Genomic DNA, 25754 nt, shown 5'->3' with positions numbered 1-25754 from the left:
ATGGCCTCGCTAGATTATCAACATAGCCCAAATTTACTTCACTTTGTAACCATTATGCTTATCAAATATTTTGTGTTTGAATGCTGGAAACGTTTCCAAATTATGAGGGCTAGAACCAAAAGAAAGGGATCACCAAGAGGTGACATGAAAGTTCAATACCTCATCTTTTCCTGTGAGCAAAGTATTTTCCAAAATCACTCCTGTCTCTGAAACTAACACTTTGACTCGGTATTGGTTAATGATTCCATTTGGTTGTCGTGGTCTCTTCCAAGTAATTCTTATTTGTGTAGCTTCTACTTCTGCAACTTGTAAATCAAATATTGCACCTGGAACTAAAAAAAATGAATAAAGAGGGAAACAGTTTAAAGCATATTATTAAATTTTAAAAATTCCTGAAGTTCTTAACTCAAAATTTAAGATTCACAAGAAAGTCTATTAGAAAATAGACTAAAACAATTTACTATTTATTAACAATTAAATATGTGTAAGATTCTTTAAAGACACAGGTAAAGTTGAATTTCTACATTTGTTCTCAAAAATGTGTATAAAAATAGGATAACGTGGAACAATTTCCTCAAATTAAAATGTCATAATATTTGGCTGAAACATACTAATTAATAAAATAACTTCCCAAAGAAAGCTGTTTATGGATGATTAATGCACAGTAGAAACCTTGAAGGCTTAATAAAGATTATAATAACATATTGAAAAATAATATCCATAAGACTCTGAATGCAATGATATGTAGTGGGTAAATTCAATTAGGTTGCCTTTTAACTTTTTACGTGAGGTTGTTTGAAGAGTTGTTTGATTTTGGTCTGCTGGCTTTACAAATGAATTATGTGAGTTTCTAATTTTGGACTCCTTCACTCTTGCAACAATTAAAAAAAAAAAAAACAGAAACAAACTAATAACTGGTTAAAATAAAGCACCAAGTACTTAAATTCTAGTTAGAAAGTGACCAAAAGTGCCATCCAGTAAACTCCCCAGTGCCACAGGAGTAATAGATCAAGGATAAAGATGCCCTTGGCTTTTGTCTACTTTTTGTTTATGCCTCCTTGTGTGATTATGAATAGCTAATTAACTCTTCCCCTAAGTTTGCTGATCTATAAAGTGATCTATAAATATAATTATGGAACCTTGAATGAAAGGAATGTAAGGAACCTTGAATGAAATTTTCAGGAAAGAAAATAATATACCCCTTTATGATCAATGTGGTAAAACATTGAATTCATTTCCCTAAGCTGTTTCACATTAGTATAGTTTTAGCAAATACCATTTAGAACAGAGGCACATTAGGGGTATAATATAAATAGAGAATGACCTTTTTTCCCTTTTAAGATAACAAAAAGGAACTGAAAATTAATGTCACAGCTCCCACAAATATTATTTAAAACTAGTGAATGTAATTATGTTTTACATTAACCATATAAGAAATGTATGGAGTTTTCATTCCGTAGGCTTTTTATCCTTTGTCTCTATAAAGTAATCATTTAAAAAAACCTAGACATTGTACTAATGTAAATATTTCTAAGTGTTTATAATGGTTAATGGCTAGATGGATGAGTGAGTCATTCTTGCCTAAGAGCATATTATTTGATTATTGCAACCAAGATTTTCTTGTTCAGCCTGGTAGTAAAACTGGTGCTCAGAAAACTGGGAGATAAACATGAAATGGATACAACTGTATTTTGCTATTTTTTTTTGTTTTTTTTTTTAAGTTTATTTATTTATTTTGAGAGAGCCAGAGACAGCACGAGCAGGGGAGGGGCAGAGAGAGAATCCCAAGCAGGCTCCATGCTGCCAGTGCAGGGCCCAATTCAGGGCTCAAACCCACAAAGCTGCAAGATCATGACCCGAGCTGAAACCAAGAATCGGACGCTTAACTAACTGAGCCATCTAGAATTTGCTAATACTTTGAATGCCCTTTTCCAAAAACATTTCAGTATATCTATATATAGAACGATAACTGTTTAGACTGATCTCTCCCCACAAAATTTCTAATCTGAAGGCAATACGGTTTGACCTTTCAAGGATGGAGAAAGAGTTCTAGACTAGGACCCCATAATCACTGATTCACTCCATCATTCAACAGACTGAGCCCTCATCTTTTGGTCACTGTTCTAGGCACTTGAGGATAGAGAGAGAAATAAGATACATAAAACCTTTTGCACAAGTCACCTCTTTCATAAATTTCTTTTCATTAACGTATATCATCCCTAGAGCTTGTGTTTCTATCATATTTACCAATACACATTTTTCAAAGACAGATAAACTTTCATGTATATGATGATTAATATATAAATATATATTATTTACATATAAATATTTCAATGTATATAAAATATACATATTTATTATATTATATATAATATATAAATAATATAGTATATAATCAAATGGAAGAATAGTAGTGGTTTATCTTCTAATTTATGATATTTTTCAATATAACTTAATAAGTATTGCTCAATGACACTAATGTCTAAAATTACAATTCAAGTAAAGATGAAGTGGTTCTATATTACCTTAAAAATGTACCCAAAACATGTATAAGAACAACTGTAAAGCTATCTTTCTCTCTCTCTTTTTTCAATGAAAGAAGAAAAAGCTTGGGGGATAAAGGAAATGGAGTAGACAACAGTATATCTTGTCCTTAGAAAGATACTTGATCTGTTATACCACAAATTCTTATGGGGAAACTAGAGAAGTATGGATTAGATCAAACTCCATTACTATTGATACCAAATTAACTAAAGAAAATCAAATACAGAAGGCAATTATTCGTGGTTCAGCATCAATTCTGAGATGCTGTCCACAGGGATTACCTAAGAATCATTCTCAAGTCAATACATATATAAATTTTATTAATAAATGAGAAACACAGTAGACGTATGAAGGGTAAATAATATTCCAAATGACTTGAAGTTTTCAAATGAAAAACTATTAGAAAAAATAAAATGGAGACTAATGACACTGGGGCAAAGAAAATACATTAAAATAAATCTTGCCATTATCTAGCAAATTAATTACATTTTAATAAAGTTAATAAGTTTAAAATTTTTTAAAAATGTTTTTATTTATTTTTAAGACAGAGAGAGACAGAGCATAAGCAGGGAAGGGGCAGAGAGAGGGGGAGACACAGAATCTGAAGCGGGCTCCAGGCTCTGAGCTGTCAGCACAGAGCCCAATGCGGGGCTCAAACTCACAGAGTGTGAGATCATGACCTGAGATGAAGTCAGATGCTCAACTGACTGAGTCACCCAGGAGCCCCTATAAAGTTAATAAGTTTAATAACTTATTAATAACTTTAATAATTTATTAATAACTTTAATAAGTTAAATTAGAAAAATACCTATTGACAAATAAAAGTCATTGAGAACCCTGAAAAGTTGACTCTCTCAATGATTTCCCTACTAAAGACAGTACCATTTGCAGAAAGTAGCAAGTTGAAGGACAGAAGTCTTCCCTTTCATAAGTCTATTTATGGAAGAATAAATACAGATTTCAATACTCTGTTTGCATTTAAGAAATTATATTAACCTTCTTATGAGATATTTAATACTGGTGACAGAAAGTTATTAGGGGATATTGAAGCAACAAAGTTTTACTTAAGATTTGTTTAACCCTCATGGAAATGATAAGAAAATGCTGGTGCCTATGTTATATTCAATAGCACTGTCTCATTAGGGATAGGCAACTCCACACTTTTTAACATTACTATATAATTATTGTATAATTATTAAATTTTAATTTTTTTCCAAAACCATCTTTTCATGCCTATGTAGAAATCTGTTCAGTAAAATATTAAGGGTTATGTAGGAATCTTATGAAATGTATAGGAATACTGCTATAATAACATGATACTAATTTGCTTTGATGATCAAAGTAGACTATGACCATAACATTCTCAGTGTGAACAAAATCAGTCCCATATTACTGAAATACCATATATCATTATCTATAAGATGTCAATTCAACATTTTTCTATGAATATCTAGAGATATGTTAGAACCCTATTGCTTTAAGAGAAATTAATTTAAAAATTGTTGTTAATAAATTTTTAAATAGACTATAGTCTACTTTTAAATATATAGAAGAAAATAAATTGGTAGGCTTAATTACAATACAAAGAATCCTACTTCAATAAATAAAAAAAGAGGGATTCTTGGGTGGCTCACTCAGTTAAGCATCTGACGTCGGCTCAGGTCATGATCTCGCAGTTCGTGGGTTCGACCCCCCCATGTCAAGCTCTGTGCTGACAACTCAGAGCCTGGAGCCTGCTTTGGATTCTGACTCCCTCTCTCTCTCTGCCCCTGCCCCACTCACGTTCTTTCTGTCTGTCTCTTTCTCTCTTTCAAAAATAAATAAGCATTAAAAAAATTAAAATAAAATTAGTATAAAATTAAAATTTCAATTTTAACTGAAAGTATGTAGTTATAGTGAGTTATTAGATTGTTATCATATAGTTTAGATTCCTTTATTACAAGTTTTTAATTAGCAGGACCAGGATTCATTAGTGGTGTTGTCAGAAGTAGAAAGCGACATTTACTGCATTTGCTAGAGCATTCCATTGAAGTCCTTCTGAAGACTGAACTATCCTAAGAGAACTCCACGGAGGAAAGTTAGCATGCAGAGGTAAGGCCATGCCATTTCTGCCCTCAGTGGAACACACCTGTTGCCTATGGACGCTCCTGAAAGCCACCTGTATATGGTCAGGAAAGTAGGAAGATAAAACTCAGGATAAATTGTTTATTAAACATACACAAATGGGCCCTTTGTTCAAAACAATTTTGTGTAAAAAATAAGCCATGTGAAATACACCAAACAATGTCCTTAAAATTTCATTTTTTTCTTAATAAACATGCATAAATAAGGAAAAGGAGATGAACTGTTTAAATGATGCCCAAAATAAACAGCATGACATCATATGTGGCAATCTATTACCAATTCCCCTGTTTCTGTCAAATGCTATAGGCCAAGAAAGATGACAATAAAACAATAATCTTAAATTGTGGATTCAGTTTAGGAGCACCTACACTGGCTTGATTTGAAGGAAGACAAAAATTCTGAATTTATTTAACTGCATAACAAAAGAATAAAAGTTAGCTGATCAATTAAGTTGATGGAGGAAATGCTATTAAAAATAAACTCAAGGACTCTAGTCTGATGAGGCCCAGGTCACTATGCTGGTTTTGCTACCTATTCATAAAGCTTTCTGACTTTCTAAGAAATGCTTAAGAGCACTTATTAGATGAACATAAGGAGAGATTTAAGGTCTAATGGAAAAGACATAAACATTGCTAAGAATTTCTGACAGAAATACAATCGAAAAATGTTAAGAGGAAAAAAATGAGAAAATTTTGCTTATAAATATGCATCTACTTAATCTATGTATTGAAATCACAGACACATAAACATTTTCATTTGAAATTGAAATAAAACATAATTTTGCGTTCTTTCAAACAGCAAAATATTACCAATGGTTAATTGTTCTTTGACGGGGAGAATAACAAAATCCCCTAATAGTTGCTGCCCTCTAATGGTCAAATACTTGAGTGATTTATCTGATGAATGTATGCCCAATCTTTAGTTGTAGGTGTATGTGTGCACTTGCACACATGTGTATTTAATTTACAAGCTACTGTATGTTACACACAAAAAAAATATGGAACCTATTTATTTATTCATTTGTTTATTTTTGAGAGAGAGAGAAGGTGAGAGGGAATGCGGACAGGGGAGGGGCGGAGAGCGAGGGCGCAACACAGAACCTGAAGCAGGCTGCAGGCTCTTAGCTGTCAGCACAGAGCCCAACACAGGACTCAAACTCACAAACTGTGAGATCATGGCCTGAGCTGAATTCAGACACTCAATCCACTAAGCCATGAGGTGCCCCTGAAGCCTTTTTAAAGTATTAATATACTCGCAAAAAAAAAAAAAAAAATGTGTTCTTCTCAATAATTGCAATCCCTAAGTAAAAATTAAGACATTTAGCAAGTTTGATGGCGGTCAGGAAAATATGTTGTGGGATAACGGGGTAACATTTTTGAAACACTATAGTTCATCCCAAACTGCGATGTTTAATACATACAAATAAAAAACCTTCGTTAGGAGAACTACCATTTTAATAATTTCAGGATGCGCTGTTAAATTTGTAGTATGCACCCTTGATGAATCCTCACTTGCTTAGAATACCCTTTTGATGATAAACATATTTTGTTAGAGGCACTAGGGATATATGGATTCCTCTACATGTTATTCTATGAGAAAAATCTATTCTACATTGAATAATGTGAGTCCAACAATGTCTTTGTTAAATGTTAAATGTTAATGTCTTTTTTTACTTTGACTTATTGAGGTTTTGCCAATCTTCACTGTGAGCCTCAAACAGACTGACACTACATATAATGCGCTGTCTTGTTTGATCTCTGGTTCCTCTATAAAGCATGCTGTGGGTTTAATGTTCTAAGGAACACATGCACAGAATGCATTTGGTAGTTATCTGATAAGAAAATAACATGAATTAAGTAAATATAAACCAAACAGCTTCTAATACAATGTTTAACCAATGCAATAAAACACACAAGCAGGGTAAAATATCTCATGAACACACTACAGAAGATGTTTTTACCTTCTGGAGGAGTGAATACTGAAATATTTGATTTGGGTCCGATTCCTGCACTGGTTTCAGCTGCGACATATACATCGTATACTGTAAATGGTGTTAGGTTAGTGAATGCAAATTTAAGGTCTTTCGTGCTATTATCCAAAATCCGACCTGCAAAAAGCAAAAGATACTGTGGATTATTTTCTCATAAAGCATTTAATCATTCTCACATTTAAGTAGAGAGCCAAATATAGCAATTAACGTTTGTTACTACAATTTAAAAAATTACAGTCACAATCATTACAATTTTCAAACATTTACCTTAGTAGTGCATTGATATCAGGTTAATTAAAACAATGGAAAGAACATGAAAATCTTCCAGTATTCAAAATAACCTTCATTAAATCATAAAGCCCTATCCAACTACCATGTTATTTTTTTGACATTTTTGAAAGGAAAACATTAGTTACTGCCAATATTAAAATAGCCACAGTATTTTATACATAAATTTAGTCAATTAAAATGCTAAACATTCTAATTATCTTCTTTAATATTTAGAAAATATTTCTAGTTTAGCTTCTGAGAAAAACTCCTTAAATAGTACATCATCAAAATTATTTTAACCCTCAACTTCACCTCTGAATAATTCTTTCATCCCTTGCTCTAGCTGAAACCAGGCTCTCTCCTAAGAACACGGCTTCTGTTCCTTTAGCCACCCCACCTGATGGTCTAATTTTTTCCATGGTCATCAAGTGACTATGCCTTCAGGTATGATGTTTTCTCTACTCTTCATAGCCTTGTCTCAGACCAACAGAGCTCCCTCCTTACAAAAGCTCACAGCTATAAATCTAATGTCATCAATGGCATCCACCACCCCTCATTGTTGCAGTGACCTTCTAAGCCCAGGGTCACTCCCCTCATTCTGGATGGTTTAGTGCCTGTTTCGATGTCACTGTCTTCAGTGCAACCATCTTAATTTGTGGTGATTTCAGTATTCTCACAGACAATCCTTAAAACACTCCCAGCTCTCTTCAAATAATCTAGTCCTCCACCCTATCTCAGCCACTCCCAAGGCCATCACTATTACCAGGAACCCTGAATCTTCCATGATCTCAATTTCATGCAACTCTTTCTGACCATTCTTTCTTATCTCCTGTTCATTTATTCTAGAACCCAAAGCAACAAGTCTTCAAGTTTACTGGGGCCTCCAATCCATTGATCTTTTGACCTATTTTATTCTTTTTGGTTTGGTTCTTCACCACTAGGTTTCCACTCTTTATCCATTCTCAATGACATTGTTGATTATAATCACTGCCTTTACATAAGCCTTCAATTCCCTTGCCCTTTTCTTGATGAAGGAGCTGGAAAAAAACACAAATCCACTCTGACTGATATCACTTTATCACTACCACACCTCGAATGAGCCCTAAATTGTACCTAGCCCCCTACTAAACTTCCAGGCTCAATCAGTCTCTACTCTTTTAAGTTTTCTTTCATAGAACTCAGATTAGGAAAGAATTTTAGAGTTTACTTAATTTAGTTCTAGCAATACCTTATCTGAACACCTCAAATTATCTGACAAGGGGATTCCAGGTCCTGATTATTCACAAAGATGGAGAACTTGCTACATTAAGTAGTTGCCTATATTATTTTTAGAGAACTCCAATTATTAGATATGCATTCCTTGTTCTAAGAAGAAATCTGATTTAATACAATGAAGTCCATTGTTCTTGATAAATATATTTGCAATTAGAGTAAGTGAAGGTCCTCCTGTTCAGACATTTGAAGACATGATGTCCTCCAACAATTCTCTACTTAGGATTTATCTCATTCTTTCAGCTTCTCCTCATGAAATACGGAATATGGACAATGTTTATGATTTTAAACAAAAACTTCAAAGAACCTCATCTTCCTTATTCCTTTTTTATTGTTTGCTTCAATTGTAGGATCTTATAAAAAGAGTGTGATACTTTTAACGAGCTTGATAATGCTAACATATTTTACATAATTCTTACTCCAAAAGGCAAACACAAAACTGATTGAGACTTACCTGATGGTCCGTATAATTCAACTCTGTAACTAAATTTCCCTGTTATTACACTTGGTGGGTCCCATGAAATTGAAAAAGACTTCCCTGTAATGTTGCCTGTTACACAGTTTTGTGGTGGTCCTTCAGGAACTAAAATGGTTATAGAAAAAAAAGTTAACAAATAATAAATAAGAATTTTATTAAAAACACATAATAAAACACAAAGTCAGAAAGAAAATATCACACTATGAGCAAAGGGTTTTTTAATTTAAAAAAAAAAAGGAAACTGAATGAATTGAAGACTTTAAACAAGACAAGCTGGCTCATCAGATGGACTACTTATTTGCAACATAAACTAGTTTGATTTAAATGCTGTATATGATTGCACAGGGTGTTTCATTCCAACATTGTTCCCTGCAGTTACATTCTCCTGATACATACTTATATATTGAATTCAACCAGGCCTGGGCATAGGCCTTGAAAAGCACTCTCCCTCTGGTGGACACAGGTAGAAGGATCAGGGAATTAACTGGACCTACAGAATCTTATTGGCAAAGGTCTTTACCTTCTGTATTAATACGTGTATTTGGTTCTGAGGGGAAATTTATAACCTATAGTTAAAAGATTATAATGTAACATGGGTAACATATAAAAAATAACGACATTTAAAAAGTCTATCTTTCATAGATGTGTTTCTACATTTTGCATTTTGATTGAAATGAAATATTCCAAGTATTTTTCTCAAGCCAAGGTTCTTGTCTACTAAATCTCACTGTGTGTTATCCTCATGAAATTATTTTTTTTTAGCTGTAGAAAAAGAAGTATGGATGGAAGAAATGGTAAGATTCAAAGATGATTATTTAAATCAAGAAAAAAATTTCAAACTTCATTTCATGAAATGATAAAAGCTGACAGCTATGTCATCAGAAAAAAAAAAAAAATACTGTGCTTTAGTGAAATTACCCTACCAGTAATAATTTCAAGTAACCTAAAAAATTATCAGTCACAAGTGAACAAGTCTGACACTACATGTTTAGTAGGGTATCATGTCAGTAACTACATAAATTTACATATATATACTATAATCTCATAATTAAATACATAAATACCCATAGCTAGAAAAGTGTACTTTTCAAAGTTAGTAGTAATAATATCTAATTGTACTCATCGAATCCTAACACCACCACCAAAAGGAAGTTTCTATTGCTGTCTCCATTTTTCACATAGGGAGGAAACTCCAGTGCAAAGTAGACATGAGTAGGTGTATTTTTTACATACTATTTTTGTCTGATACTGAAATGTGAATCACGTGATATTTCTGCCGCTACAGATGCTAATTCCACATTTGATTATAGCAGTCTCAGTGAGAGGAGGGTAGAGATGATTGCAGGAGATGTAAAAGGGCAGAGATGATTATGAAAAATTGTTGAGATCACATAGATAAAAACTTATCTTAGGATCATGGTTATTAGTTCAAGAATCCTTTGGGTCAAATCTCCTTTTTCATTTTAGATGCTTATGTTAATATTATAAAAGAGTACTATAATTGGTATGCCCATTTTCTGTTATTGGTGGGAAAAGTTACCGAAAGGGAAGGAAGTTTTAATAAAAAACATCTATATGAAAAAAATGAAAGATTACTCTCTAAGTAGTTTAACTCTTTTTTTTCTACATACACAAAAAATGAAATCATACCTGATTCCGGTGTTCTGACAATGGTGCTATCAATATAACCTGCTTCCATTGTAACAGCAGAAACTTCAAAAAGATATGTTGTGTAAGGTCTCAAATGTGTCACTACAAAACTTATAGGCTCTTTCCACACAGAGCTTATCTTACTCCTTGCCAACGTGCTCAAAGAATATGTGGTACGCGATGGAGGTGTAATTCTACCAAGGGTTGGAGAAGGGCTGGTGGTACTCCATAAAAAAGATTCATTATTCTCCTAGTGAATAAATAAATAGCATTGGGAAAATAATTGGAATCTCAAGGTGAACATGATAAGTGTAATTCATTTCTTTTTCTTTTATATAATAAATATTGTTCTTAAATTTATGTGTATGATTCATTACGATTTTAACAGATTGTTATCTATTCAAGTTATGGACAAATTTGCTAGATTTTAACTTTACCCATTTATATCTACAGTTTTAGAAGAGAATATATTTATTGTATTCTTTATACCTTAATATTTCTTATGAATAGGATTTCAAAAGGCTTAGAATAAAGGTAAAGCTATAGCAAAATTATTAGTAAGAATTTTTAAAATTCATGTTAGGGGTGCCTGGGTGGCTCAGTTGGTTAAGCATCTGACTCTTGATTCCAGCTCAGGTCATGATCTCACGGTTTGTGGGTTTGAGCACCACATCGGGCTCTGCACTGACAGCGCGGAGCCTACTTGGATTGTTTCTTTCCCTCTCTCTCTGTCTCCCCCCAACCGCTGCAAAGTAAATAAATAAACATTTTAAAAAAATTAAAAGGAGGTTTTGAGACTTCTGTAACTTAAAGTATTCAAAACAAAATAATTTTGTTTATCAATAATACCACAAAGATCACCAAAATTATCTTTGGAAAAGCATGACATGGTATTCCCAGCGAATTCCCATAAATGACTAGAGTAATAACAAATTCTTTGCCAAAGATATGCACAACCAAAACAATCTACTTCCACAAACATAACTTTGCTGCCTTCTGCTCCCCTCTTGTCACATGGAAATATCTTTTTTCAGCGATATCCTATACTTTGCTCTTTCGGGTCTTTATAAAATATCCTCCACCCAAAATAGCCCCCTCACACAATCTCTCATGTCCTTATTCCAAGGCCAAGCCAAGGTCCATTCACAAATGCGGCTCCTTTTAAGAAGTCTCTCCAGAGATCCCTGTGAGATTTTTATATTTCTTGAATTCTCAGACCCTTCACTTATTCTACCTTGAATACAGCCAATTGTGTATAACATGATACTGTAACCTAATACTATAAGTAATCAAGCAGCTAATAAGCACAGTGGCTTAAAAATTTTTTTTCAAATGCTGGAAACTTCAAGTTATAATTTCACCTAGAATTTTTGAGACATAGAAAGTGTTCATAACACTTACATTGCATTCTGGCAATTTCCCAGTCAAAATGTCTTCTACTCTGATGGAGACATCTTTCACTACTATCCCACTTCTGGCATGCTTGACACTAATCTTGAAGCTGGTAATTTTGCCATTTGGTTGCCGAGGTAAATACCAAATCAGGTTTACTGCAGAATAGTTAAAGGCCTCAACTGTGAGATTCACTACTTTTCCTGGAGCTGGGGAAGTGAGAGGGTTTGAAAGAAGGGAAAAAAACACTGTTATAAATCTTAGAATGGCATTCATATAATGTTGGGATGTTACACTTCTCACATTATGTAAAATTAAATATTCTATGTTAGAAAAAAACTCTATTTGGCGTAAGACTTTTAGAAATATATTTAATTAATTTTGCCTGGAATTTGAGCCCACAGATTTGTATTTAAGACAAAATAAGCTTTATTTTAGGATTATTTGGCAAATGGATCCATTGCTGAACTATTTCAAGCAAATCTGAAAAATATCCAATCAACAGTTATTTGTGAATATGCAAACAAATTTGAATAATGAATCTCCTCCTGAAATATTTTGGAATTGTGTAGTTTCCTTAGATAATGAAGAAGTGGCAAACTGAAACAATTAGCCAGCCATGTAAACCAAAAAGCACATTTCCAGAATGTATGTAAGTATCTAGTGCCTAACATAAAGTGGACACCACCCAACTGGTTGTGCTTATTATGTTTTGAGTTTTATACACCCTCAAAATAAACTTTCATCAGAATTCGTGACCAAATAATTCTTAATAATTATTGATAAACTGCAATAACAAGCTATATGCCATTTTACCTGGTGTGAGACAAACATGAAACCAGAATGAAGTAAAATTATGCACATTAATTTCTTTTTTTTTTTTTTTTTTCAACGTTTATTTATTTTTGGGACAGAGAGAGACAGAGCATGAACGGGGGAGGGGCAGAGAGAGAGGGAGACACAGAATCGGAAACAGGCTCCAGGCTCTGAGCCATCAGCCCAGAGCCCGACGCGGGGCTCTAACTCACAGACCGCGAGAACGTGACCTGGCTGAAGTCGGACGCTTAACCGACTGCGCCACCCAGGCGCCCCCATGCACATTAATTTCAAGGTAAGTTATGCAAAACTGACAATGTAAATAATCAAGATCCTTTATAATATAGAACAAACACGACAAATCACTATTAAGAGGAATAAAAACAAAACAGGATGCTCACGATAAAACACTATAAGTGATAACAATGCCTAGTATTAAGATATAGAGTTTAAATGCACATTATAAAGAAGAATGCCAGAATATGAATTGTAAATAAAAGTCATATAAATTATATAAGGAAGTTAGGTCCTAGGAAAGAGAGCTGTTATAAATTATGTTAAATCATAGAAACTAGGAAACTCAAGGTCAGCTCAATTTTAATGGAAAAAAATAAACCAGTTTGGAGGGGTAATTAATCACTAATAATGGATGGAATGATTGATGGAAATTTTTTTCTCCATGGAAAACTCATCAATGGAATTAAAGCTTAGAAAGGACATTGAAAATATAACTCTCTGACACTAAAGATCAAACCACTTGAATTTCTTTTGGATGGATAAAATACAATAAAGCAAAAGGAAAAGGGTTGTTAAATATATGAGACTATAAAGTTATGAGTTAAAACTTTTATCATGATTTTTTTAAAAAACTGAATGTATTTGACATATAACTATATAAATTTAAGGTGTGCATTGTGTGAATTTTATATATATCCATATTGTATTATGATTGCTGTTGTAGTCATATTTAACATAACATCTATCATGTTACATAATTATAATATCACATTGTACTATTCATTATATTGTGCATGAGATTTCTATGGCTTACTTATTACTTGAGGCAAGTTTGTATCCTTGAACAACATCAGTCTTATTCCCCTACCCCCTATCCCCTGGTGACCACCGTTTCACTCTTAATGCATCCTAATCACCTTTTAAAATTTCTGATATGTGTAAACTATACACATGGTTATAATTATGTCTGATATGTATATGTATATATATATATGATATGTGTGTATATATATATATATATATATATATAAAAGGCAAATTGCAAACAAGCTACACATTTTCAAATGAACCTCAACAACAGATACAAGGAACTACTCAAGTATAGAGAAAATTGAATTTATAAGGTAACCAAACATTTATTAAATGCATGATTTTAAGATATTTTAAAAGTGATCAAAAATATTAAATAGATGGGAAATAATTAAATATGGTAAACAACACTTTGAAAAAATGGTAATTTGATTAACTTGCTTTAATAATTTTTTTCTCAAATTTTTCTGCTTGTGCTTTCCTTTTGCGACTTCATGATGTCTGAAGAATAATCCTGGCTCTTTTCTGTAGTTGGAAGGTCTTTCTCTATTTTATATAATCTAGCTTCTACTTCTGGACTTTTATGTACCAAAATCCAATTATTTCTCAATTTTCATAGAGTGAATTTATCCATTTTGATTCCAGTCAAGATTCAATACTGTAGTATCAAAACTTTGTTTTATAAATAAATCATTTCATCTTTCAGATAAGTGTTCTCCAACACTTTGAGGACATAGCTAGCCTAATGAGATGCATAAATTTTCTAGTATTTGTAAGTGTCTACAACTTTCCAAAGCATACACCATACAAAGCTTGCATTTATTGAGCCAGAAAGAAACTTCATAAATCCAATATAGAGACTTCTAAAAATATTACCTGCATTTCTAAGGATCCATCAAGTTGAAAATGGAAGTGTAAGAGGTATTTCTATTATCTTAAAGCCAAAATAAATTCTATGTTTACCAGAAATAATACTGATGGGAAGTTAAGAAGCTGAGTTTTTTCCACTTGTGGATGGAATATTAACCCAGTAAGGTATAACAAGTTAGCCTGTATAGTCTTCTGAAGAGTATTTTTATTCATGGGGAAGAAATTACTTCCGATTTAACAATAATAAATGCAGTTTATTTATTTCATAGAACTATTCCTTAAAGTTGGGTTATATATAGTATAAATAATAAAAAGGAGTTGGAGAATAGTGACATAATGAAATTTAGATTTACATTACATTTTTACATCTTTAACATTTACAAAAAAAAAGGATAGATAGGAGCAAGAGAAATTATGTAATTATCCAATTTGCCCAAAAACTCACAAGAAATGATCAACAGTGAGATTCCTAAGACAAAATTATTTTCATATATCATTCAAAAGTTTTTCATAATTAGAAAGAATATTATAATACATATTTTAATGAATAACCATCCAATAAGACTCTAAAAGTAATTGAATGGCCATACTATTAAAAATTTTATGGATTTTAACACTATATTTAGTTGATATCCTTATTTATTTCAAATGACAAAAACTCATAATTAAGCTAATTTGGGAATAAATGATTTAGGAAAATTACCACTTTCTGCCGTTTGGAAAAGAAATGGATCACTAAACACTCCAATGCCAGCGCTGTTTTCAGCAGCAACCTAAAATAGACCAATAGAATTGTGTTCAAACTTTTTACTCTCTAATTAAACAGAATCTGAAATAATAAAATTTTGACTTGTTGATAGGTTAAACGATAGACACTTCCCTTATTTCTTGAAATACTCTTAAAGTAGATAGCACACATGGAACTAATCCATATTTTCATTTTCCCTAAGGGTATATTTGCAGCATAGTTTGATTCAACACATTTCTCAAATTTCCAATGGAAAAATTAATAGTCAAGTTTTGTAGTCAATTAGTAGTGATAATAACAACAGATACTACTTGTGGGAAACTTCTATGTACCAGGAAGTTTCCTAGAAATTTTATTCATCTCATTTTATCCACATAATCAAAACATAAGGTATTCCTATTAGCATGTTATAGATGAGGAAACTGATTGAGAGAGGTCACGTAACTTGTGCAAGTCATACAGGAATAAGTAATAGAACCAGAATTCCATTGAAATCATGCTTATTTCTAAAGCTCAACCACTTTTTATTATATTAACATTGACTATTTCTGTAACAAATACTAAACCATATACACGGTATCTGGCTTGAGAATTTACAATATAACCAGTCAAATATATACTCAAGAAAATTTTACAAACAAGTCTAATCAGTGATAGTAAGTATTTTGAATTTAAAAGATGGAAAAATTCTTTTGACTCGGATAGTCTAGTCAAAGAGACTAGAATAGGCACAGAAAATGTCATTACTGAGATCAAAACTCTTATGTTATTCCAAATGCCATAAGTGGAGTCTGAAAACCTTGGTTTATATTGAATTTCACCTGGGGTGCCTGGGTAGCTTAGCTGGTTCAGTGTCTAACTCTTGATTTTAGCTCAGGTCATGATCTCATAGTTCTTGAGATCAAGCCCCGTCTGGGGCTCTGTGCTGACAGCATGAAGCCTGCTTGGGATTCTCCCCTTCTCTCTGTACCCCCTGCCTCTCAAAATAAATCAAGTTAAAAAAAATTTTTTCAATATATTGAATTCCACCAATTACCAAATGAGTAGCTATAGGCAATTTACTTAGTACTGCTCTAAATCCCATTTTCCTTCTCTTTAAAATGGGGATAACAATATATCTATGTCATAGAATTGTTTCAAAGACTAAATGAAATAACACATGTAAAGTACTTAATAGGATTTTCCCCAAATCACATAGATTTGATACCTACATTTGAGTATATCAAATGGACTGCACCAAATACCCTTTGGAATTCTGCAACGGCTAACATTTATTCGAACAGCGTAAAGGTCACAACAATGATTTATAAAGTGTGGAAAGAACAGAAGAATAAGGGCTTCCCAGTAGACCTGAGGTAAGAGAACTCAAAGGAATAAAAATTCAAATTCCATAAAAACAGATCTAAGCAGAACTAGGTTAGCTAAATTACCTTTCTGTCTGCAATAGCTTCTTATATCACATTAAAATGTAATCTATACCTATTACCTTCAATAGTGTATTTTAACATATAAGCTAATCTGAATAAATGCTTGTTGATAGAAATTATGTGTACTATGCAATTCTCAGATACCAGTAGAAAAGGTTTCCTAGTCTTTACCCATGGTTCTGCAATGAAATAGCCAAGTCATGAGTCTTTGACCTTGACCTCTGCATCAGTAAGTTTCCTTTTAACTATTCTCATATAGAGGATTCCTACTATTGGGATGCTTTCCAATTCTTACTGTGTGCTTTTATTCCACAAATAGGCATGCTCCCAATAAGGAAACCACCGCCCCCAGGCAAATTCTCTTTCCCATCATTTCTTACCATCCAGAAAGCCATCTCAGTTATGTCTTTTCACATATTTATAGATTTTTATAGATTTTTTCTCTACATTCCATTATCTTCAAAGCTCAAAGAACATATTGATGTTATGTTGAAAATAGGATCAAAAAGATATCTGTATCCTTTCCTATACTATGGAAATATGACAAATGTATCTTAATTGTAAGTATTTTCATATGGCCTAACTAATTTAGGATTGCTTTTTATAATTTCTCCTTTACTTAATTTCTTTATTTAATTTTTTAAAAATGTTTATTTATTTTTGAGAGAGAGATAGACAGACAGAGCAGGGAAGGGGCAGAGAGAGAAGGAGACACAGAATCTGAAGCAGGCTCCAGGCTCGGAGCTGTCAGCACAGAGTCCGACATGGGGCTCAAACTCACAAACCGTTAGATCATGACCTGAGCCAAAGTCAGATGCTCAACAAACTGAGCCCCCTAGGTGCACCTTCTTTACTTAATTTCTAAATAACATGTTGTTTAATTCTGCATATTAAACATTGTAAAGAACTAAAAGTTTTTCTAAAGACACAGTAAATTTTCAGGAAATATTTATTGAATGGAACAGAATTGAATTCACTGTTGTCTGAGAAACTGGCTCAATAGAAACTTTCAAATTTGCTAAGAGAAACATAAATCCGACAAAATGAAGAGAAAAATAACAAACCTAACTTTACATTTAATGAAAAAATAGACTATTTTTTCCTATAAAGCCTAAGTTATTCAATTTAAACTTGATTTTTCATTTAAAAAGTCACTAAGCTAAATGGTTTTAAAATAAATAAATAATATAAATACACCTAAAAATGAAAAGAGATTACAACATTTGTTCAGTTAAGAGTCCAGATGGGCACTGAGGTCATGACTCAAATGTTCATTCTTCAGTCACTTGGCTGTGTTCAGCTGCAAAGTCTTGACCAGGTGGGAAAAAGTTCCTTCACTTTTAAAATGAATGAAATATTTTTTAATTTTTTTAAAAAAATTAATATTTATTTATACTTGAGAGAGAGAGAAAGAAAGAGTGGGGAGGGCAGAGAGAGATGGAGACAGAATCCAAAGCAGGCATCAGGCTCTGAACTGTCAGCACAGAATCCAATGTGGGGCTCAAACCCACGAGCAATGAGATCGTGACCTGAGCTGAAGTCAGAGGCTTAACCAACTGAGCCACCCAAGAGCCCCCAAATGAATGAAATATTTTAATAGTAAATAATTATTAAAAAAATATTACCTTGGGGCGCCTGGGTGGCGCAGTCGGTTAAGCGTCCGACTTCAGCCAGGTCACGATCTCGCGGTCCGTGAGTTTGAGCCCCGCGTCGGGCTCTGGGCTAATGGCTCAGAGCCTGGAGCCTGTTTCCGATTCTGTGTCTCCCTCTCTCTCTGCCCCTCCCCGGTTCATGCTCTGTCTCTCTCTGTCCCAAAAATAAATAAACGTTGAAAAAAAAAAAAATTAAAAAAAAAAAAATATTACCTTGATTTCATATGTTGTTCCAGGATTAAGATTAGTAAGAAGAACTTCCAGACTGTCCGGCTTCGTTCTAACTTGTGTATATTCTGTTTGCATCCATGGACAAACTTCCTTATATTTCACAATGTAAGATATGATTCTTCCATTTGGGTTAGGTGGTGTATTCCAAGACAGAAGAATCCCAGCAGATCCAACTCTTTCTCCCGCTAGGAAGACTGGAGGCCCTGGTTCTATTAAAACATATATACATGTTGTTAAAAAGACAAACAACTATTGTATTTTCATAATCATAAGGAAGAAAGTATTTACAGATGTGGACTTTTGAAGTTCCCAAAGACTAACGGCCTCTCAAATGTGAGTTTGACCTCCCTAGAGCTTTGCTACCAAAAGAAAAAAAAAAGGTTAAATGCGTTAGGGGATACCCAAAACATTCTTTTGTAAGAATGTAAAAAATGGAATGCTACTACATACTACAGGCCAAATACACTTTTGATGCCAGATCGTTTTAAAAAGAACCTTATCTGTGCAAAGCTTACACACAAAACTAAGAAAACAGGAATGCAGTCTTACAAACTGAATAATTCTGAGCAAGTGTAGTGAGTTTATTTTCATGGCTCTGCATCATTTAAATATTACTATTAACAGTCTCTGTGATCCATTTCACAAACAAGTATAATTATCATTATCATTACTCTCTGAAAGTCAAGAAAGCTAAAGAACTGGTAGAACACAGGTCTTAAACAGATCACTTTCTTAAGTTTCCATTTTGTGTTAATTACTAACCTGTTGTCATGCATATAATGCACATATTGCTAATGTATTTCCATCCAATAGATTTATACTAGCTGCAAATATTTCATAAAAACACTTCATAAAAAAAGAAAATACATACTCACTTGTTACATTCGTTGTCACTGTTCTACTAACAGGAGAGCTGTATGTTGTAGCAGAAATTGAAGAGATGGTCACATCGTACCTAGTGCCAGGAACAGCGTTGGAAACATCAACCTAGAACACCAAAAACAAATAACTGCCTTAAAACTCTTTCTGGAAAACAAGAAAGCTAAAACAATAAATCTATCACAACAACAACAAAAATAAACATCTCACTCTATAATTCTGCTGTGTTTAAAACATTCCAAATTCCATATTATTGTAAAATATAAATCTGTTCTACCACATAACTATTTACCAATAACATAATGAAACCTTACAAAACATACTGTGTTATCAAGAACTAAATCATTATTTCAATCTATCTAGTTTGTTGTCACAAGAAACAACTATTTAAGAATCTTAAGAAATCTACAGTCCATTGCTTAACCCTGGTTTTTAGAAGTATATTAAAATACCTGTGTCTCTGAAGTTCCAATAAAAAGTAAAAGAAAAATGATTATAAAATCCATCATTATTACATTTTTCAGGCAGTGGAATCACATTGATGGCTCTAGAGAGAAATGTTGCCTGCATTAATGATTTAAAGACAGATCCTCCTGGCAAGTACACAATTAATGAGCCTGGATTACTCAATAGCTCTGCCCTTTCTTTGTTAAACTATTCATGAACCCTTGGATGGCTGGCTGTAGGTTCAGGGTAAGACTGAAGAAAAAAACACATAGATGTTGCTAAGGTAACAATCCACCGATGCTGAAACTTAAACTCATCAATTCAGCATCAGTGTTTTTGTCTTCATTTTGTGCTTTTAAAAACTCTCAAAGGAGTAAGTTTTCATGGTGTATGAGTTTCATAAAGAACTTTCCTATTAGGAGCAAATATAAATACAAGTTGGCTCAGCAAGTACGATAATGAAACCTATACCTGATACTCTCCACCTCCAAGATCTTTGATAGTAACAAAGCCACTGTCAGGAACAAGATCCACATGAAACCTTTCCACGTGGCCAGAGGGCAGGCTCCAGTACAGAGAAAAGGAATGTGCAGAAATATTGAAGGCTTTAAGTTTCTCAGGTCTTTCTGGTTCTGATATTGAAAAATAGAGGTTTGAAATAGCATTATTCTCTTAAATATTCAAAGATAAAATGAAAATCAATAGCCTGTAAGATTTCAACATAACCACACTGTCAGAAAGCACTGAGTCCTTTAAATTATCTCTAGTCACACGTAGGTGTTAGGCATCTAAATCTTTAATAGTAACTAGTTTCTAAGTATAATTATCAGAAATAATATATCAGGGGCGCCTGGGTGGCGCAGTCGGCTAAGCGTCCGACTTCAGCCAGGTCACGATCTCGCGGTCCGTGAGTTCGAGCCCCGCATCGGGCTCTGGGCTGATGGCTCAGAGCCTGGAGCCTGTTTCCGATTCTGTGTCTCCCTCTCTCTCTGCCCCTCCCCTGTTCATGCTCTGTCTCTCTCTGTCCCAAAAATAAATAAACGTTGAAAAAAAAAATTAAAAAAAAAAAAAAAAAAAAAAAAAAAGAAATAATATATCAATTTATGTATGTTTCTAGGATATATCCTACCTATTAAAATCTGTTAGTTGTCCAAATTGTTTGTTAAAGCTTATGCTTTAATTGAAAACTTGAATCATTTAAAGAAACTTATTTAAATCCAAATTATTGATTCAATTACCTGGATGTTTTAACAAGCAGAAGATAACTGGGAAAAAATGTAGCTAAAATCTGCCAATGTTTTTAAAGAGTGAGCATTTCTGATGAATATTTAGCTACGTGTTTCCTTAAAAGAAAAGCTGTTTTCTTATAGGAAGTAAACAATAAGTATTAACTGTCCTAGCCACTTCAACCATACTTTTCTACCTTTGCTTCCACTGTTTCCGGAGTTATGTGTATGCTGCCTGTACCTCCTTGAAGGGAGTTTTCTGCATAAAGTTCTTCTGATTGGTTGCCAATGAGTCAGATACTCACTCTGCCTTATCTTTAGTGCAGATTCCGAACAAACAATATAGGGGGAGGAAAAGAGATTATGAAGCCAAGCATGTGAAAAACATACCTGATACAGTCCCAATCTAATACCATTTCCAAAAGAAAGGAGTCTGAAATTAATCACTGAACTCCACTTAACCATTTTAAAGCCCGCCTATCAGAGATACTTTAAAATGGATATAAAAAAATGAAACGTACATTTCATAACAAAACTGATAGGGCACATTGCATAATATAGTAACCTTAAGAGGTCAATTTCTCACATTTGGGCAGGTGAGAGAGATACTTTTAGAAAAGTCTTTTTTTTTTCTTTTTCTTTATCTTCTTTGAAAAGTTGCTTTAATGCTTATAATGCTTCCGTAGTAACTGATCCTGGTATTGGTCAATTAATTTCTACTATGACATTTTTAAAGATACAACAAACATTCTTTTGGCATCATCACCAAATCGTCCATGTAGGCAGAACTGTAGTTTTATAATAACTCTTTAGAAATATCGTAAACCCAAGATAAAAGATCAGAGGAATACCCAGTTTGTGTGAGTAGAATTCCTTTGTTGTGCATAGCTGTTGGCATTTTTCCTGGATCTTTCTGCACACAGATCTATGCCCTCTGTATTCCCAAGCTTGAGAGAAAAGAGCTTGGTTCTTCTCACATTAAAACAACAAAAGTCTAACATGCAAAAGTCCAACTAATTACTACTCACACTACTGATTTTATGTAAGAGCTAATATTATTTCCTCAAGGATCCTGGAAAGTAACTAATACCCATGAAATTTTAGGCAAGAAAGAAGAAAAAAGACCTGGGATGAAATTTTGGAAGAAAAAAAAAAAAAAAAAGACAAGACAGGAGAAGCAAAGTTCTGCCTACCCAGATGGTGGTGAGATAGGATGCAGTTTCCTAGACTGTGGTTTAAGATTACACACTGAAGGACTCTTGGCTAAGCGTGTCTCATCAAGACAAGGAAGAATGTATTTGTCTGGTAATCTGCCAATCTGATCAAGAGGGAAGGCCTGCAAGCTTCAGGACAGTTTGGTAAAGACTTTTCAACATAGAGTGGATAGAAGCCCTGGAAATGGACAGAACTTAGTGTAACTGACAAAAGCAGCCTGAATTTCCGTTATCAGGTAAGAAAGAGGAAGTCTAATGATCATACAGACCATAATAAAGATGTTAGTTTTTTTCCCCCTAAAGGCAATGGAAAACTGGAGAATTTTAAGAGGAAAAAATGTGACTTTTTAAGAAAATTATTATTTTAAAAGATTACTTTGAAATGGTATGTGAATGGCATAATATCTGGAGAGAAGCCAAAACGGTAATGGGAGGCCAATTAGGATAGTGTGGTAATCTGGACAAAAAGAAGGGAGCCTTGCCCTCAGAAAAAGGTAATGGAGATGGGCCAATGCTTAAGCCATTGTAGAAGAGTGCAGATTCTTCGATATGAGCTGGAAAATTCAATTAACTGAAAGTAAACACCATAATAAATATAATTTATACCTCATGGAATATAATCTCTCAAAAGGTGGGAAAATATGAAGCAAAAATATTACTCTCAGCCTAATTGTTTGCTACTAACCGATAAAAATCAAACTGTGAGATGGATGTGACTGGAGAATATCACATTGTGTCAATTTAATTAGGGATAGAAAATAATTCTAGGCTTAGTTACATATTTTTTTAGACCAGAATTTCCCAAGTTAATCCTCAGAATCCTAAATCCTTAGAGTTTAATACATGTTCTGTGATTAAACCACTCTGCCAATCACTTCTTTTCTAAGTTAAATAGCTTTCATTATTGCAGGATACCTCAGAGACTTAAATATGCTTAACTATCTTGTGATTCCATAAAGCAGCATTGTCCAAAAAAATTAAAAATGTAAAAGAAATATGTAAAATTAATTCAATAATACATTTTATTTAACCCAATACATCAAACACATCATTTCACATATAGTCAATATAAAATTATTAATGAGCTAGTTCCCTGTTTTGCATACAAAGTCCTTGGAATCCTATGTCTTTCACACTTATAGCACTTAAGAGGAATTTGGACTAGCCAGACCTTAAAGTTCAACAGTCATATATTGCTAATCACTACATATTGGACAGTATAGCTTTAAAGAATCCCTCAACTTTTCCTCTTGACATTTTAGTAAATTTACCGAAAGTGTATTTTGAGAATTTGAGAGAAAACAGAAATATAATCTCATGATTGGTGTCTATAAAGAAAAAGCCCAAAAGACCTAGAAAGACTTCAAAAAGAAAATGCTGACACAAACTATGATACATTAACCTTTAAGAAAGAAAGTAAGGGGGCGCCTGGGTGGCTCAGTCGGTTAAGCGTCCGACTTCAGCTCAGGTCACCATCTCGTGGTCCATGAGTTCAAGCCCCGCGTCGGGCTCTGGGCTGATGCCTCAGGGCCTGGAGCCTGCTTCCGATTCTGTGTCTCCCTCTCTCTTTGCCCCTCCCCCATTCATGCTCTGTCTCTCTCTGTCTCAAAAATAAATAAACGTTAAAAATTTAAAAAAAAAAAAAAGAAAGAAAGAAAGAAAGTAAGAAGAGATTCAAAATGGAAGAGAAAGTTACATAGGGAACTCAGTAGATTCTGACTCAAAAGAGCATACATACACAAAGTGAGACCAAAGTGTTATATACCTTGGAAAATCCATAGGAGTTGCACATACTTATCCAAACAGTGCCAAGAAAATCAAAAGCCAGCTACTTTAAAATGAAATAGGAAGATTACCCAAGGGATACAGGCGTGCTGATGCATAGGGGCACTTGTACCCCAATGTTTATAGCAGCACTCTCAACAATAGCCATATTATGGAAAGAGCCTAAATGTCCATCAACTGATGAATGGATAAAGAAATTGTGGTTTATATACACAATGGAGTACTACGTGGCAATGAGAAAGAATGAAATATGGCCTTTTGTAGCAACGTGGATGGAACTGAAGGGTGTTATGCTAGGTGAAATAAGTCATATAAAGACAGATACCATATGTTTTCACTCTTAGGTGTATCCTGAGAAACTTAACAGAAGACCATGGGGGGAGGGGAAGGGGAAAAAAAAAGTTAGAGAGGGAGGGAGGCAAACCATAAGAGACTCTTAAAAACTGAGAATAAACTGAGGGTTGAGGGGGATGGGAGGGAAGGGAAAGTGGGTGATGGGCATTGAGGAGGGCACCTGTTGGGATGAGCACTGGGTGTTGTATGGAAACCAATTTGACAATAAATTTCATATGAAAAAATTAAAAAATAATAAAAAGTTTCATTACCATTATTATTGACTTCTATTTATACTTCACTGTTTATACCAACACTGTTTGCAATAAGCTTTGCAGGTCACATTTAAATCCTTCTGTGACTAGATCTTAGGCTGGGCAGAATGTATACTATGACTGAGGACGTACTCATGTATAAGACATGCAAAATTATAACTAACTCTTACCGAGTTTATGATACACTCTGCACTGTGATAAGCACCTTCACACACTGTTCTATGTAACAGTCATAATTTATAAGCAAACACTACTATTATTGCCATTTAAAAATGAGAAAACTAAGAAACAAAGAATTTAGGTGATTTTACCAAGGTCTCAAAGATAACAGGTGAATGGCAGAGCCAGGATTTAGACCTAGAAGCAACAGCTTCAAAACTCAAGGTTCAATGATAAGTACACTGCTCTAAGCTATACAAAGTGGCTTACAAATAAGAGCAGATCAAGAAATCCTAAATAAATCTATCAAAATCTTATAGAGGATTCAAGCAATAGGGTGATCCATAGTTTTATTTTTAAGTCTAATACAATTATCTGAAATGGCCCCCAGGTTAAAGGGACTCCAACTAAGTATGCCCTGTGTCAAGGCAACACATATTTACCAAGTGCCTATAGCTTCCTCTTATTTCAGAAATGGGCTAGGTAAAAACTATTAATAAAATAAACAACCTCTAAACTGAGAATAAACTGAGGGTTGATAGGGGGTGGGAGGGAGGGGAAAGTGGGTGATGGGCATTGAGGAGGGTACCTGTTGGGATGAGCACTGGTTGTCATATGGAAACCAATTTGACAATAAATTTCATATAAAAAAATAAATAAAATAAACATCCTCTAATAAGTCAGCACCACATTAGGTGCCACAGGAGTCTAAAAAATAATCATCATATTTCAATACAGGCACTGGTAATAGGCCCTGGAACTGGATTACTGGGTTTAAATCCTTGCTCTGTCACCTAAATAAGACTTCAGGCAAAATCCTTAACCCCTCTGTACCTCACTGGCCTTGTCAATTTGGGGATAATAATACTGCTACTCCACACATTGTTGTGAGAATAAAATAAGTTAATACATGTAACGTGCTTGG

General features: G+C 33.8%; 1 protein-coding gene across 5 annotated transcripts in view; it reads right to left on the bottom strand.

Moving 5' to 3' along the window:
- PTPRQ (protein tyrosine phosphatase receptor type Q) overlaps positions 1-19946 on the bottom strand; it is a 199425-nt gene extending 179479 nt beyond the window's left edge. For 4 of the 5 annotated variants that reach the window (XM_045462798.1, XM_045462800.1, XM_045462799.1 and 1 more), the window contains exons 1-9: positions 19843-19946; positions 19387-19498; positions 18494-18720; positions 15157-15226; positions 11730-11929; positions 10329-10578; positions 8655-8783; positions 6629-6775; positions 160-332 (exon numbers count right to left, since the gene is read on the bottom strand). In XM_045462798.1, the coding sequence (XP_045318754.1) occupies positions 160-332; positions 6629-6775; positions 8655-8783; positions 10329-10578; positions 11730-11929; positions 15157-15226; positions 18494-18720; positions 19387-19498; positions 19843-19899 (1365 nt within the window). In that variant the 5' untranslated portion in view covers positions 19900-19946. Of the gene's footprint in view, positions 1-159; positions 333-6628; positions 6776-8654; positions 8784-10328; positions 10579-11729; positions 11930-15156; positions 15227-18493; positions 18721-18799; positions 18871-19386; positions 19499-19842 lie in introns of those variants that run through there. The other variant, XM_045462802.1, reaches the window with a different exon arrangement.
- Between the last annotated feature and the right edge of the window lie 5808 nt (positions 19947-25754).

The sequence above is a fragment of the Leopardus geoffroyi genome, chromosome B4 (assembly GCF_018350155.1).
Source record: "Leopardus geoffroyi isolate Oge1 chromosome B4, O.geoffroyi_Oge1_pat1.0, whole genome shotgun sequence".
Lineage (NCBI taxonomy): Eukaryota > Metazoa > Chordata > Mammalia > Carnivora > Felidae > Leopardus > Leopardus geoffroyi.
This window is presented reverse-complemented; position numbering and strand designations above follow the sequence as displayed.